Genomic DNA, 14913 nt, shown 5'->3' with positions numbered 1-14913 from the left:
CCAACTATGAATAAACTGCTATACGGATAATTTCAGCATGTAAGTCAATGAAGAAAACGGGACAGAATACATTCATGTATAAGAGAAGCAAGCATCACAAACTTTGTCAGTAGCAGTCTATATAAATAGACATAATTCCTAAAGTTAAAATAAACACTGATTTAAAAAATATTTTGTGCTGTTTTATTACATACAAAATATCTAAATAAGTGCTTTCAATATTTTATATTAAAACCATCAAAGTGCAGTGCACAACCATTTTTATGTGCAAAACTAATACTATATTAACCTCCAATCCCACTTTTACATCTCATGTAATTTGAGCATTGCCATTTTGCAAACAACTTCTAAATGGCTACACAGACAGAATAAAGCATCAAAATAGATACTGATCATCACTGACCCAATAGTTATGCTATAAATTTCATCATGATGATATCATTACTTATTTAACATTTCATACATTACATGTCTTGTGTGTAAAAGCATAAGACGGTGTAAATATATGTGCAACTTAAGCAAATTACAGCTCACTTGGTTTGAAAGAACAATGTGCATTTTGGTGTCACTGCATTCAGACAGAAAGATAAAAAGAGAATATTTAGTTAGTGGGCCAATTAAATCAGCATTAAGCAACTAGGAAAAATTCAAGAAATCATTACAATATGTTGTTTTCCACTGACAATGAGACAGTAATTTATTTAAGACACAGATGATGTAAGAAAGTAGGTTACGTCATTAATCCCAAGCAAGGTAAAAGCAAATGTGAAGATGTAAAATGGATTACATATGATGAAAATGCTGCATCATGAAGAAACCCAACCACAAAAAGCCATGGCCCGCTGAAATAAAAATGAAGACTGTAAAGTATTCAAGAAGACAGACATAAATGTTCTTATTGAAACATATTTCCCTCTCACTTTAATGAGGATATGTACCAGATTAATGAAATACATACCCAGCAGCATACAAAAAGTCAGAAGTATGCCCATTTTCTGAAAAACAAGAAACAGACTAAGAAGTACTCACAAACTGACGTATCTCGTTAATATGTTAACGTGTACTCAAGACTGTAACTGAGCCATATGACAGACATATTTCGGGTAACAACAGAACAGCAATACAAATTTTTATAATTCATCATGAGCAATAACACATAACACATATTTTAACTGTGTTCAATTGCATATCCCTAGATTGTATTAATGTACATGGCATGCCCAAACGGAACAGAATATTTTCCATGAAAATTTTTTTTGTTCTTTCTTTTCTGCTGTAACTCCCAGAAAAAGGAAAGGCTGGTTTTTAAATGTGTCTTTCAACAGTCTGAAAAATATTAACTTTTGTATTTGTTAGCATACAGTGATGAGACTTTGAAGGGAATAATTAACTGAAATAGCTACATTAAAATATTGCTCTCCTAAAATCACTTGAGGACTGATGATGAGCACACAGTTGTACCAAAAATGTAGGATCCAGTAACACATTAAGAATAGTGGAATTGGCACTAAAAGATACAGTCTCCACCAGGTGTGGCTCATAGTTAAAAGACTTTGAGGCAGAGCCACAATAAAACATATTTCTCATTAATGTGCTACAGAATTTAAATTATCAGACACATTTCAAGTATTTTCCACACAAATAATGACAATCAACATTTTTTGAACTGTTGATACCGACTGATGTTTTTCAGACAGATGGTAGCTAGTCTTCTCGCTGCACATTGAAATGCCCATTAGCTTTATGCATAAAAGGCTTGGGGGCATGGCTTCTAGAGTATAGCTCCTCTGGGCCTCCTGAAGTCTCAACTAACAGAGCCTAATGGTGTCCTACCAACCTCCACACAATTTGCACATTCCACTGCTTACTCTGAAAGGGAATGAACAGAGCAGCTGAAACTTTGATATTGAATCCCTATCTCCTGTATATCTCTTATTATGCTTTATGTGTAATTAATCAATGTTAAGTAATAATGTTTTGATAGCATTTTAGATAATTTTTTGTTTCTGTCATAGGCAATTCTAACCACTGTAGGAATACATTTATAAGTGCATCATTGGTAAGTTTATCACTGGCAAGCATATCATTTGTGAGACCACTAGAGCACTGTATCATTAAGTGTTACCACCTAGCAGCAGTTTCACGAATCAATAAGGAAAATGCACAGAAAAAATGTACTGTCATTAGCAAGTTTCCTTCTGTGTGTGTGTTGTGCTCAAGTTCTATTGAGTTTTATTTTCTTGTGAAAAACTGCAGTATACCTCAAGCTTGAAAACAGCTCAACATGAATCCAGTGTGCATTTTTTTTACGAAAAAATTTGGAACATGAACTTGAAAAGGGACTATTTAATCATCTAAATTTTAATGAAAAGGCCATAGGCCATTTTGCAGTACAAAAGGGGAGATGAAATCAGTATGTCTATAAAATGGATTAAGCAAAATGTTCATTAACAGGCAATAAGAAGCAATTCATTTGTTGTAAGTACCTATTTAACTTACTAAATGAAGTGCTTAAAAATGGATGGCATCAACTTTTTACACCCATGTCATATTTTCTGATACTTCAGCACAACAACCATTCAAAAATGATTCATTTTGGAGAGATCTTTAGTGTGTTTATCACTAGAATTACATAATTTTGTCATACAGAAGTGTAAATATGGTATCCTAGTTCCACAAATCAAAATGGTGGTACTAGATTTTCTTCTGTCAACCAACCACAGCACAAGACCTGTGACATCATGGAAACAGCAAAGTCTTGTCTTGTGGACTCATAAACACCGCAGACTGAACATGTACAAAATACTAAATGTTTCAAGTTTAAATCTGAAAACACAAAAAAACACTTAGCATGCAGCAAAGCAAACATACACTGTATTAAAGATTTCTCTATAAAATGTGCCTTTTAGTAGGATTTGTTGTGATAAGGTATTGAAAAATTTGACATCGGCATATAAAAATGCTACATATAGATTTTACTGGGGCGTTAGCTTTATTAGCTTTTGGTGTTAGTAGTTCATTATGAAATGGAACAAAGATACAGTATGTAAACTTGTGATAATCACTAATCCCCCCCCCCCTCCAAAAAAAAAAAAAAAAAAAAAAAAACCCTCTGCTGTGTTGACAGATTGATCTGTAGCATAGCTCAAGGTCTACATTAGTGCTGGTCTGTAAATGTTGCAACCTTCCCAAGTATAGAAACTGCAAGCTGCATCTGGTCTCCAATCTAACCCACACAATAACTACACTGAGGCACCTTTCTCTTACAAATTATTCAAAGTCACATGGATTACGTCTGGTACACCATGCACAAATTTACATTTCTTTATTTGAAACACTCCATCTGCAAGTGCTCCTTCTCTAAACCTTAATATTTCCTTTCCAATATTGTCCTTAGTTTCACAAATTATATAGACACTGTTTCTACTAGGTCTAGTTTCCAGACTGATCATAACACATTTTCATTAAACTTAAATGCAATCACATTAAAATTTATGAATTATGGTAAAAGAAACCCTACACATGGCTTTTAATTTCTCTAAACATGAGAAAAATATATTGGATGGAATTAACTGCCGAACTAATTCATTATGATAAATCACAAGTTTGTTTATATACTTGTTAATCTAAATTGAAAGTACATAATTTGAATGGCTTGACTAGAAGAAGGGATCGGTTGGTAGGACATGTTTTGAGGCATCAAGGGATCACAAATTTAGCATTGGAGGGCAGCGTGGAGGGTAAAAATCGTAGAGGGAGACCAAGAGATCAATACACTAAGCAGATTCAGAAGGATGTAGGTTGCAGTAGGTCCTGGGAGATGAAGAAGCTTGCACAGGATAGAGTAGCATGGAGAGCTGCATCAAACCAGTCTCAGGACTGAAGACCACAACAACAACAACAACAACAATTTGAATGGCAAAATGCTTGTTTTATGCTGCATGGAGGTTTAGCTTGACCAAAAAATGTCACTGCAACACACTTTCTCTAAAAACAGCATAAAATCTACAGCTCTTTAGAGGTTTAACCCAAAACTGTATGTCCAAACAAATGTTAGAATTTGGTCTTCCCTATCACGTGTAAGTGTGTGTTTATGTATGTGTATGCACTTGAGTATGCAAACTTTGACATTTGTTCTTCAGTGGGGTTAGAAGACTCCCTACTTAATATGAAATATGATCATGCATTAAAAATTTTATCACTTAAAAAAAAAGAAACACACACACACACACACACACACACACACACACACACATTCCTTTTATATTACTGGTTAGAACTGAAATCATTGCCCTTATGAACCACAACATACAACACAGATCTGCATCTTCCTCCCCTTCATTCTGCCTCTCTTCTCCTCCACATTGAACACACTCATTCACTCACTCACTCCAGCTCCCAAACCACTCACCCAGTCCAGCTGTAGTGGCAAGACAATTTGTGTGTGTGTGTGTGTGTGTGTGTTTTAATCTGTTACCTCTGAAAAGGACACTGTCCAAAAGCTCAGCTGTCTTTTTTCCATCTATCAACAACTATATGTTTACTCCTTTCTGAATTTTTTTTGCATAATGACATCTACCCAGTATTATGCTATGAGACAAGAAATGGAATTTCTAAAAAAACCAAGAACATTCTTAACCATTATCACGATATTTTTGCTAGTTCAGCCTCAGACGAATGAGGGCTCACATAGTCCTCTCGTATCTCAAATTTCATTAATGATTATTTCCCTACTTTGGAATATTTGTGACCAGACAAGAATAGGAATAAAATGACGTCAGATGCAAATTTTTGGTACTTGGATGTACTCACGTAAGTGGAAGCACTTTATTAGGCCATTCAGTGTCAATGTACATTGAAAATATAATCAGAATTTTTTTTACATTTCTGGAATTTCATCTGAATGGAAAAGAAATAATCTGATGGTGTGTTGTTTTACGTCTCACAATAAGTGATGACTTTGTTGGAAACCTGTCCCTCAGCCTGCTGTTACAGACCAAGCAAAGTTAACATGTTCTACACAACTAATTTAGATACCTCTGACGCTTCCACTGTAGGTACAGCTTTTATTGCAACATAAGTGATTTATAATCTACTCAACTGCAAAAAAAAAAAAGTTATTTACAGCCTTTTGAGATCAGTTGCACTACAAGTGAAAGACATTCCTATTGGTGAAACGTACCCGTATATGAAACATAAAAATGGCTCTCAAGTGTGCTGACCACTCCTGAGTAGGCCACTCAAGATGTTAATCAGAAATAACATTACACAAGAAGACTTTAATGATTAGAACAGTGGGACTTGCCTTTCACTGTACTTCTCACATGGCAGTAGCTGCCATAATGTTATCATCCGCAAATGTTTAGTATATGAATGGGGTATTGTTAATGTACTCCTAAAGACACAGTGCATACCTTATAAAATCTGGAATCCCAAAACGATACTGAGATACTGGGACTACCTGCCAGAACAGAAAAAGATGTAGAGAGTGCCACATTCACATAGATGGCACTACAACAGGTGCTGCAGTATTGAATGGACATAGCACATTTTCAATAAAGATGTTTAATGGCATGTATCCATGGATAAGCAAGACTCTGTATAACAATATTATGAAAAGGAAAGTTGCTACTCACCATATAGCGGAGATACTGTGCGTTGCACCATCTCCGCTATATGGTAGTAGCAGCTTTTCTTTTTGTAATATTGTTACATTCCATCCTGGATTTTCCATTGTTTCATTCAAGCTTCCATGTGCTATTTTTCTACTTATTCACACAATCTATCTTACGTTAAATACATATGACACCCAGTCATTTTCTCTTGATTTTCTTTTATGATACCATTTCATAATCTGTCAAGAGGTAATTACTGTTGTTGTTGTGGTCTTAGCTCTCCATGCTACTCTATCCTGTGCAAGTTTCTTCATCTCCCAGTACCTACTGCAACCTACATCCTTCTGAATCTGCTTACTGTATTCATCTCTTGGCCTCCCTCTACGATTTTTACCCTCCACGCTGCCCTCCAATACTAAATTGGTGATCCCTTGATGCCTCAGAATATGCCCTACCAACCAATCCATTCTTCTAGTCAAGTTGTGCCACAAATTTCTCTTCTCCTCAATTCTATTCAATACCTCCTCATTAGTTATGTGATCTACCCATCTAATCATCAGCATTCTTCAGTAGCACGATATTTTGAAAGCTTCTATTCTCTTCTTGTCCAAACTATTTATTGTCCATACAAACACTTTCAGAAACGACTTCCTGACACTTAAATCTATACTCGATGTTAGCAAATTTCGCTTCTTCGGAAACGCTTTCCTTGCCATTGCCAGTCTACATTTTATATCCTCTCTACTTCGACCATCATCAGTTATTTTGCTCCCCGAATAGCAAAACTCCTTTACTACTTTAAGTGTCTCATTTCCTAATCTAATTCCCTCAGCATCACCCGAGTTAACTCGACTACATTCCATTATCCTTGTTTTGCTTTTGTTGATGTTCATCTTATATCCTCCTTTCAAGACACTGTACATTGCGTTCAACTACTCTTCCAAGTCCTTTGCTGTCTCTGACAGAATTACAATGTCATCGGCGAACCTTAAAGTTTTTATTTCCTTTCCATGGATTTTAATACCTACTCCGAATTTTTCTGTTGTTTGCTATACTGCTTGCTCAATATACAGATTGAATAGCATCGGGGAGAGGCTACAACCCTGTCTCACTCCCTCTCCAACCACTGCTTCCCTTTCATGTCCCTCGACTCTTATAACTGCCATCTGGTTTCTGTACAAATTGTAAATAGCCTTTCGCTCCCTGTATTTTACCTCTGCCGCCTTCGGAATTTGAAAGAGAGTGTTCCAGTCAACATTGTCAAAAGCTTTCTCTAAGTCTACAAATGCTAGAAATGTAGGTTTGCCTTTTATTAATCTAGCTTCTAAGATAAGTCATAGGGTCAGTATTGCCTCACGTGCTCCAATATTTCTACAGAATCCAAATTGATCTTCCCCGAGGTCAGCTTCTACCAGTTTTTCCATTCGTCTGTAAAGAATTCACATTAGTATTTTGCAGCTGTGACTTATTAAACTGGTAGTTCAGTAATTTTCACATCTGTCAACACCTGCTTTCTTTGGGATTGGAATTATTATATTCTTCTTGAAGTCTGAGGGTATTTCGCCTGTCTCATACGTTTTGCTCACCAGATGGTAGAGTTCTGTCAGGACAGGCTCTCCCAAGGCTGTCAGTAGTTCTAATGGAATGTTGTCTACTCCTGGGGCCTTGTTTCGACTTAGGTCTTTCAGTGCTCTGTCAAACTCTTCATACAGTATCATATCTCCCATTTCATCTTCATCCTCTTCCATTTCCATAATATTGCCCTCAAGTACATCGCCCTTGTATAGACCCTCTATATACCCCTTCCACCTTTCTGCTTTCCCTTCTTTGCGTAGAACTGTGTTTCCACCTGAGATCTTGATATTCATGCAAGAGGTTCTCTTTTCTCCAAAGGTCTCTTTAATTTTCCTGTAGGCAGTATCTCTCTTACCCCTAGTGATATGCGCCTCTACATCCTTACACTTGTCCTCTAGCCATTCCTGCTTAGCCATTTTGCACTTCCTGTTGATCTCATTTTTGAGACGTTTGTATTCCTTTTTGCCTGCTTCATTTACTGCATTTTTATATTTTCTCCTTTCATCAATTAAATTCAGTATATCTTCTGTTACCCAAGGATTTCTATTAGCCCTCGTCTTTTTACCTACTTGATCCTCTGCTACCTTCACTATTTCATCTCTCAAAGCTACCCATTCTTCTTCTACTGTATTTCTTTCCCCCATTTTTGTCAATCGTTCCCTAATGCTCTCCATGAAGCTCTCTACAACCTCTGGTTCTTTCAGTTTATCCAGGTCCCATTTCCTTAAATTCCCACCTTTTTGCAGTTTCTTCAGTTTTAATCTACAGTTCATAACCAATAGATTGTGGTCAGAGTCCACATCTGCCCCCGGAAATGTTTTACAATTTAAAACCTGGTTCCTGCATCTCTGTCTAAGCATTATATAATCTATCTGACACCGTCCAGTATCTCCATGCTTCTTCCATGCATACAACCTTCTTTTATGATTCTTGAACCAAGTGTTAGCTATGATTAAGTTATGCTCTGTGCAAAATTTTACCAGGTGGCTTCCTCTTTCATTCCTTACCCCCATTCCATATTCACCTACTACGTTTCCTTCTCTTCCTTTTCCTACTATCGAGTTCCTGTCACCCATGACTATTAAATTTTCGTCTCCCTTCACTATCTGAATAATTTCTTTTATCTCATCATACATTTCATCAATCTCTTCGTCATCTGCAGAGCTAGTTGAAATATAAACTTGTACTACTGTGGGAGGTGTGGGCTTCGTATCTATCTTGGCGACAATAATGCGTTCACTACGATGTTAGTAGTAGCTTACCTGCATTCCTATTTACCTATTCATTATTAAACCTACTCCTGCATTACCCCTATTTGATTTTGTATTTATAACTCAGTAGTTACCTGACCAGAAGTCTTGTTCCTCCTGCCACCGAACTTCACTAATTCCCACTATATCTAACTTTAACCTATCCATTTCCCTTTTTAAATTTTCTAACCTACCTTCCCGATTAAGGGATCTGACATTCCACGCTCCGATCCGTATAACAGCAGTTTTCTTTCTCCCGATAACAATGTCCTCCTGAGTAGTCCCTGCCCGGAGATCCAAATGGGGGACTATTTTACCTCCGGAATATTTTACCCAAGAGGACGCCATCGTCATTTAACCACACAGTAAAGCTGCATGCCCTCGAGAAAAATTAGGGCTGTGGTTTCCCCTGGCTTTCAGCCGTTTGCAGTACCAGCACAGCAAGGCCGTTTTGGTTAGTGTTAAAAGGCCAGATCAGTCACTCATCCAAACTGTTGCTCCTGCAACTACTGAAAAGGCTGCTGCCCCTCTTCAGGAACCACATGTTTCTCTGGACTCGCAACAGATACCCCTCCGTTGTGGTTGCACCTACGGTACAGCTATCTGTATCGCTGGGGCACGCAAGCCTTCACACCACGGAAAGGTCCATGGTTCATGGGGGGAGAGGGGGGGGGTAATTATTATGCTCACTAATACCATTTTCTGTGTGTATTGTCGTTTGATAAATTGTCTCTCAGTTGAGGCATGGCAATTCACACATATGGGTCCCATAAGTACAATCAGATAAAAAAGATAATGATGATTTGTAATGAATGCCTACACACATGACACAATTTGTTGGCTGCATTAAGAACAGCTAGACATTATCTTTTGATTATGATTTTCACCGCAATGTTACTGGGAGTTCATACAGCCTGCTCCAAGCGAACACCGGCTGTCATTTTTGCACATAATATGCTGGGTCATTTTCATAATAAGGGGCCAGCAGTGACAATTTTCCATAGTATGTCACAAGAATCTCCTTGCACACTGGTCCCTCATATTGTATAACTCTTGGAGAAATCAGGTTTTTGATAAGAAATACTTCATAAATCATAGGTAATGACACTTATTTGGTACCTGCATTTTATCATCTGATGATCATTTTTAAACTTCTCAGTTAGCTCTGTAATTTTAGCTTTCTTCTTTAGAAAACTCTGGAATTCTGGATGACTGTTGATTAACAAAAGGTGACTGCAGGGGCTAGGGTGACAACTTATTTCTCCACCAGCATCATCTCTACTGCATTCTATGCACGGATCTGCTGACTGATGTATTTTGTAGAAAATCACAACTACTTTAGCAGGGTTTCTCACCATTAGAATGTATTCATTGAGCACAGATTACCTCGTCAGCTCTAGCCTACTGTACACTTCAGTTCACCCTATTCTCATGATTTCTGCAACCTATAACAACTTGGAAAGCATTCACCAAATGAGTCACAACAAATTTCTCTGATAGCCAGCCCTAAGCACCTCCCCACCATCAATTCAAAGTCAAAATCAACACAAAGAATGTACTTAAACAATGGAAACTCCAAGTTGGAATATCAACAATATTAGGAAAAGGCTAGACTGCTGCTTATTGCAGCTGTGAATTCCACTCCAAGCTGCCAGAGGTGGCACAGTCATGTTCTTGAGGGTGCTTGCTTGAATGAATGTGTATGTGTTTTCTTTTCTGAAGATGGCTTTAGTCAAAAACTAAAAGTGTAGCAGTCTTTTCATTGCGCCTGTCTGCAACTCGACATGTCATCTTTCCAGTGAATAGTAACCTATCATGTTTCTAATATTTTTAAAAATAATCTACTTTTAATTCAACCTCAGACACACTACCTCGTGAATAAATATCTTAATGGGTATGTATAATAAAATATACTGAAAACAGACACTATTTAAAATATTTTCACTTTACACTCACTTGACAGCTACCTTGATCTAGCACATAATGAAATACAAATTTAAAGTGAAATTAATGTATTTAATGAAACAAAATAAAAGATAGAATGCAATTCATATGGCTTGACAGCATCTATCGAAATGGAAGCCTAATCTCAAAATAACTACATTGTGTAGCACACTAAGCTGTTTGTGGCGAAACATACACCACACATTTCAAAACAAGTGTGTGAAGAGTTATACAAAAGGTATATGCCAAAGTCATAACCATAATTTTTTCTCATCTATAATTATAATTAAAGTGCAAAAAAAGAATCATGTTCACGTAAAAGGCTACCCCAATCACTGTTTAACACATGGAAATTATCCCACATGCACCTAAGTTTCCCAGTGTAAGAAAACAACCAACCAACTATGAAATAAAAGCCTGTACCTCTCACATATATTACCTGAGTGCACGAGTTTCCTTTTGGTTCGATATCCTCCAATTTTAAGTGAAGACTTCGAAGAAAGTGGTCCTCTTCATATCCAGCTTTGTATGGCATGGTTGCATTTGGATGTTCCAATAAAAACTCAACATTCACAGCAAATCCAGCCATGTCTACTGGAAACTTTCTCTTGGATGGCCATGAATCAAAAAATCCTATAACTCTTCCCTAAATATAAGTACAAAAAGTAAATTTCAGTAAAGTGCTTCACTTTCTTTACTCATGCAGTAACTATATTATGTTAATAATTAAAACAAGTATCTGTTACAGAGTGAATGAACCTATGTAAAATTTTTACTATATGTAATATACACTCACGCTCATAAATTAAGGATAATTGCGGAATGTGGTGCCACTCAACATGGCACTACACAAAACTGGCGCTAATAGCATAGGCCCATAGGGAACACACACGACACAGATCTGTAAGTCCATGGTATTGGTGATAAGTTGAGAAATCCGTCCCAAAACACATGTGCTACAAAATGCCACTGTTTCCTGTGCATGTACCCTGACATCAATATGGGATATGATCACCATGCACACGTACACAGGCCACACAACGGGCTGGCATACTCTGGATCAGGTGGTCGAGCAGCCGCTGGGGTATAGCCTCCCATTCATGCACCAGTGCCTGTCGGAGCTCCTGAAGTGTCGTAGGGGTTTGAAGACGTGCAACAATATGTCGACCGGTTGCATCCCAGACATGCTCGATGGGGTTTAGGTCTGGAGAACAGGCAGGCAACTCCATTTGCCTGATATCTTCTGTTTCAAGGTACTCCTCCACTATGGCAGCTCAGTGGGGCCGTGCGTTATCATCCATCAGGAGGAAGATGGGACCCACTGCACCCCTGAAAAGGCGGACATACTGGTGCAAAATAACGTCCCAATACACCTGACCAGTTACAGTTCCTCTGTCAAAGACATGCAGGGGTGTACATTCACCAATCATAATCCCAACCCACACCATCAAACCACGATCTGCATACAGGTCCCTTTCAAGGACATTAATGGGTTGGTATCTGATTCCTGGTTCATGCCAGATGAAAACCTGGCGAGAATCACTGTTCATACTACACCTGGCCTTGTCCGTGAACATAATCCGGGACCATTCTTCCAATGACCGTGTACTGTGTTATTGACACCAGGCTTTACGGGCTCTCCTGTGACCAGGGGTCAGTGGAATGCACCTTACAGGTCTCTGGGCGAATAAACCATGTCTGCTCAGTTGTCTGTAGACTGTGTGTCTGGAGATAACTGTTCCAGTGGCTGTGGTAAGGTCCTGAGCAAGGCTACCTGCAGTACTCCGTGGCCATCTGCAGGCACTGATGGTGAGATATCGGTCTTCTTGTGGTGTTGTACACTGTGGCTGTCCCATACTGTAGTGCCTGGACACATTTCCTGTCTGCTGGAATCGCTGCCATAATCTTGAAATCACACTTTGTGGCACACGGAGGGCCCGTGCTATGACCTGCTGTCTTTGACCACCCTCCAGTTGCCTTAGTATTATACTCCTCATAACGTCATCAATATGTGTTCTTTGAAACATTTTCAACACACAGTCACCATTAGCACATCTGAAAACATTTGCACACTCACTGGCTGAACCGTACTCTGACATGCACAAACACACCTCTGCGTATGTGGACTGCTGCCCAGCGCCACTGTACGATGACCGCAGGTCAAATGCACTGCATGATCATACCCCGAGGTGATTTAAGCATGCAGACCGCCCACCAGAGCATTGTTTCACCATGTATCAGCATTATCCTTAATTTATGAGCATGAGTGTATACAGCATGTATATCTATTTGCAAATTAATGATTCTTCATATGAATGCTATTGAAGAAATGGGTATTTATCACTTTTCTTCATCTCACAAGCAGAGAAAATGTACTTGGTAGAATAAAACAAAGGGTCATATTGCACAGCTGACTTAAAAAATCTGAACCATTGTTTAGCCACCTAACTCTAAAAGAATTCTTACTTTATGTGGACACTAGCACCTATCGTAATCTATGCATGTGTGCCTTTTAGTGGTGCTATATTGATATGATAAAGTCTTCGTGTTGAGAGAAGCAGCACATATAGTTTAGTCCTAAATGTCAAGGTCAACAATCTCATCCAGTGGGCAGGTCACCATCAACAATATTAGTTGCTCTCACTCCACAAGCCATTTTATGAGTGGTTGAGAGAGTGAGTGAGAAGTAGTGGGAGGAGGAGAAAAGGGGGGGGGGGGAGGGGGAGTTAGCCTACAATGCTGGTGTCTAATTTGGTGAGTTAGTTAGTTAGTTAAATAATTGTGTGTCCCATTGATCAATGTCACAGTAACTGTTATGATGTGGAACATGTCAAAGGCATAACAAATTTTTGTTAGTTGTTCCATGCCCTTAAATGACACTAAACACATATATTTTACCTACAGATTTATTTATTCCTATTCAAGAATTCATCTACGGTATAGAAGGAGTTGTCAAGGAGATATGATTTCAATTTATTTTTAAAAATGGTTACTGCTGTCTATCATACATTTTATTTCATTTGGTAATTTATCGAAAAGTTTTACAGCAGCATACCTCACCCATTTTTGTGCCAAAGATAGGTTAAGTAGAGGATAGTGTAAGTCTTTCTTTCTTCTGGTATTATAATCATGAATGTCACTTTTGTTTTTAAACTGGTATATGTTGTTGAGGACAAATTTCATTACCGAGTAAACGCACTGTGAGGCTTTGTAAGAATCCCAAACCTTTTAAAGAGATGCCTACAAGATGTGAGACTATGAGCCCCCACACATCTATCCACTTTCTTTTGAGCAGTGAATACTTTTTGTCTGTCCATGGCTCATGGTCTTGCGGTAGTGTTCTTGCTTCCTGTGTACGGGGTCCCGGGTTCGATTCCCGGTGGGGTCAGGGATTTTCTCTGCCTCGAGATGACTGGGTGTTGTGTGTCTTTCAACATCATTTCATCCTCATTCACTTGGAAGTCGCCGTAGTGGCGCTAAGGGACTTGTGGAGCGGCGGCCGAACCACCCCGCGAGGGTCTCCCTGCCACCAATGCCATACGCTCATTATTACTTTTTGCCTAAGTGTTGAGTTAACCCAAAATATTATTCCATATGACATCAGAGGGTGAAAGTGTGTAAAGTATGTTAGCTTGTTAATTTCTATATCCTCAAAATCATCAATTATTCTGATTGCAAAAGTTGCTGGACCTAGTTGCTTTAGGAGATCTAAAATATGAATTTTCCAGTTAAGATTCTCATCTATATGTACACCCAAAAACTTAGTATGCTATACCCCGGCTACTGATTTCTGTTAATGTGTTATATTTATTGAAGGAACTGTACTCCTTGCAAAAGAAAATTGGATTCACTGTGTTTTTTTCAAAATTGAGAGCAAGCTCATTTGTAGAAAACCTTTCAATAACTTTTCCAGATATTATTTGTATCATTTTCTATTGGAATTTCTTTTACTGGATTAATAATGATGCTTGTATCATCAGCAAACAGTGTCAGTTTAGCTTCTTGTTTCGGATAAGAAGGGAGGTTATTCATATATATCAAGAACAGAAGGTGATCCACAATCGAACCCTGTGGAACACCTAAAGATTAGATTAGATTAGATTTACTTTCATTCCAATTGATCTGTAGTGAGGAGGTCCTCCAGGATGTGGAACATGTCAGAAGTAATTTAATCCCCATTAGATGAATTGGGAAACTTCCTTAAATCACTTAAACCATTTGAAGAAACCTTTTGCTTCCTGTTCTGTAGATATGACAAACCACTCATATGCTGTTACATTTATACCAAAGAACTGTAATTTCTCTAACATAAATTCACAGTTCACACAATCAAATGCTTTGGATAAGCCACAGAAAATTCCTATTGGTGACATTTTACTATTTAAAGACTCTATTACGTGGGCAGTGAGATTGTATATTGCTGCCTCGGTGAAACAGCATTTTTGAAATCCAAACTGTGCTTCACTAAGTGTCCCATTACTGCTGAGATGGCTAACCACTCTTGAGCACATTACTTTCTCCACAACTTC

General features: G+C 38.2%; 1 protein-coding gene across 3 annotated transcripts in view; it reads right to left on the bottom strand.

The window, feature by feature from the left end:
* Positions 1–14913, bottom strand: part of LOC124556578 (galactosylgalactosylxylosylprotein 3-beta-glucuronosyltransferase S-like) — a 184629-nt gene that overhangs the window by 15371 nt on the left and 154345 nt on the right. For 2 of the 3 annotated variants that reach the window (XR_006968622.1, XM_047130536.1), the window contains exon 5: positions 10824–11030. Coding sequence is in view for 1 of the 3 variants with exons in the window: in XM_047130536.1 (XP_046986492.1) it covers positions 10824–11030 (207 nt within the window). In the remaining 2 variants the exon portion in view is untranslated. Of the gene's footprint in view, positions 1–958; positions 996–10823; positions 11031–14913 lie in introns of all 3 variants that reach the window. The other variant, XR_006968623.1, reaches the window with a different exon arrangement.

Source organism: Schistocerca americana, chromosome X (genome assembly GCF_021461395.2).
Source record: "Schistocerca americana isolate TAMUIC-IGC-003095 chromosome X, iqSchAmer2.1, whole genome shotgun sequence".
NCBI classification, from domain to species: domain Eukaryota; kingdom Metazoa; phylum Arthropoda; class Insecta; order Orthoptera; family Acrididae; genus Schistocerca; species Schistocerca americana.
Note: the sequence above shows the minus strand (reverse complement) of the source record. Positions and strands in the feature narration are given on the sequence as shown.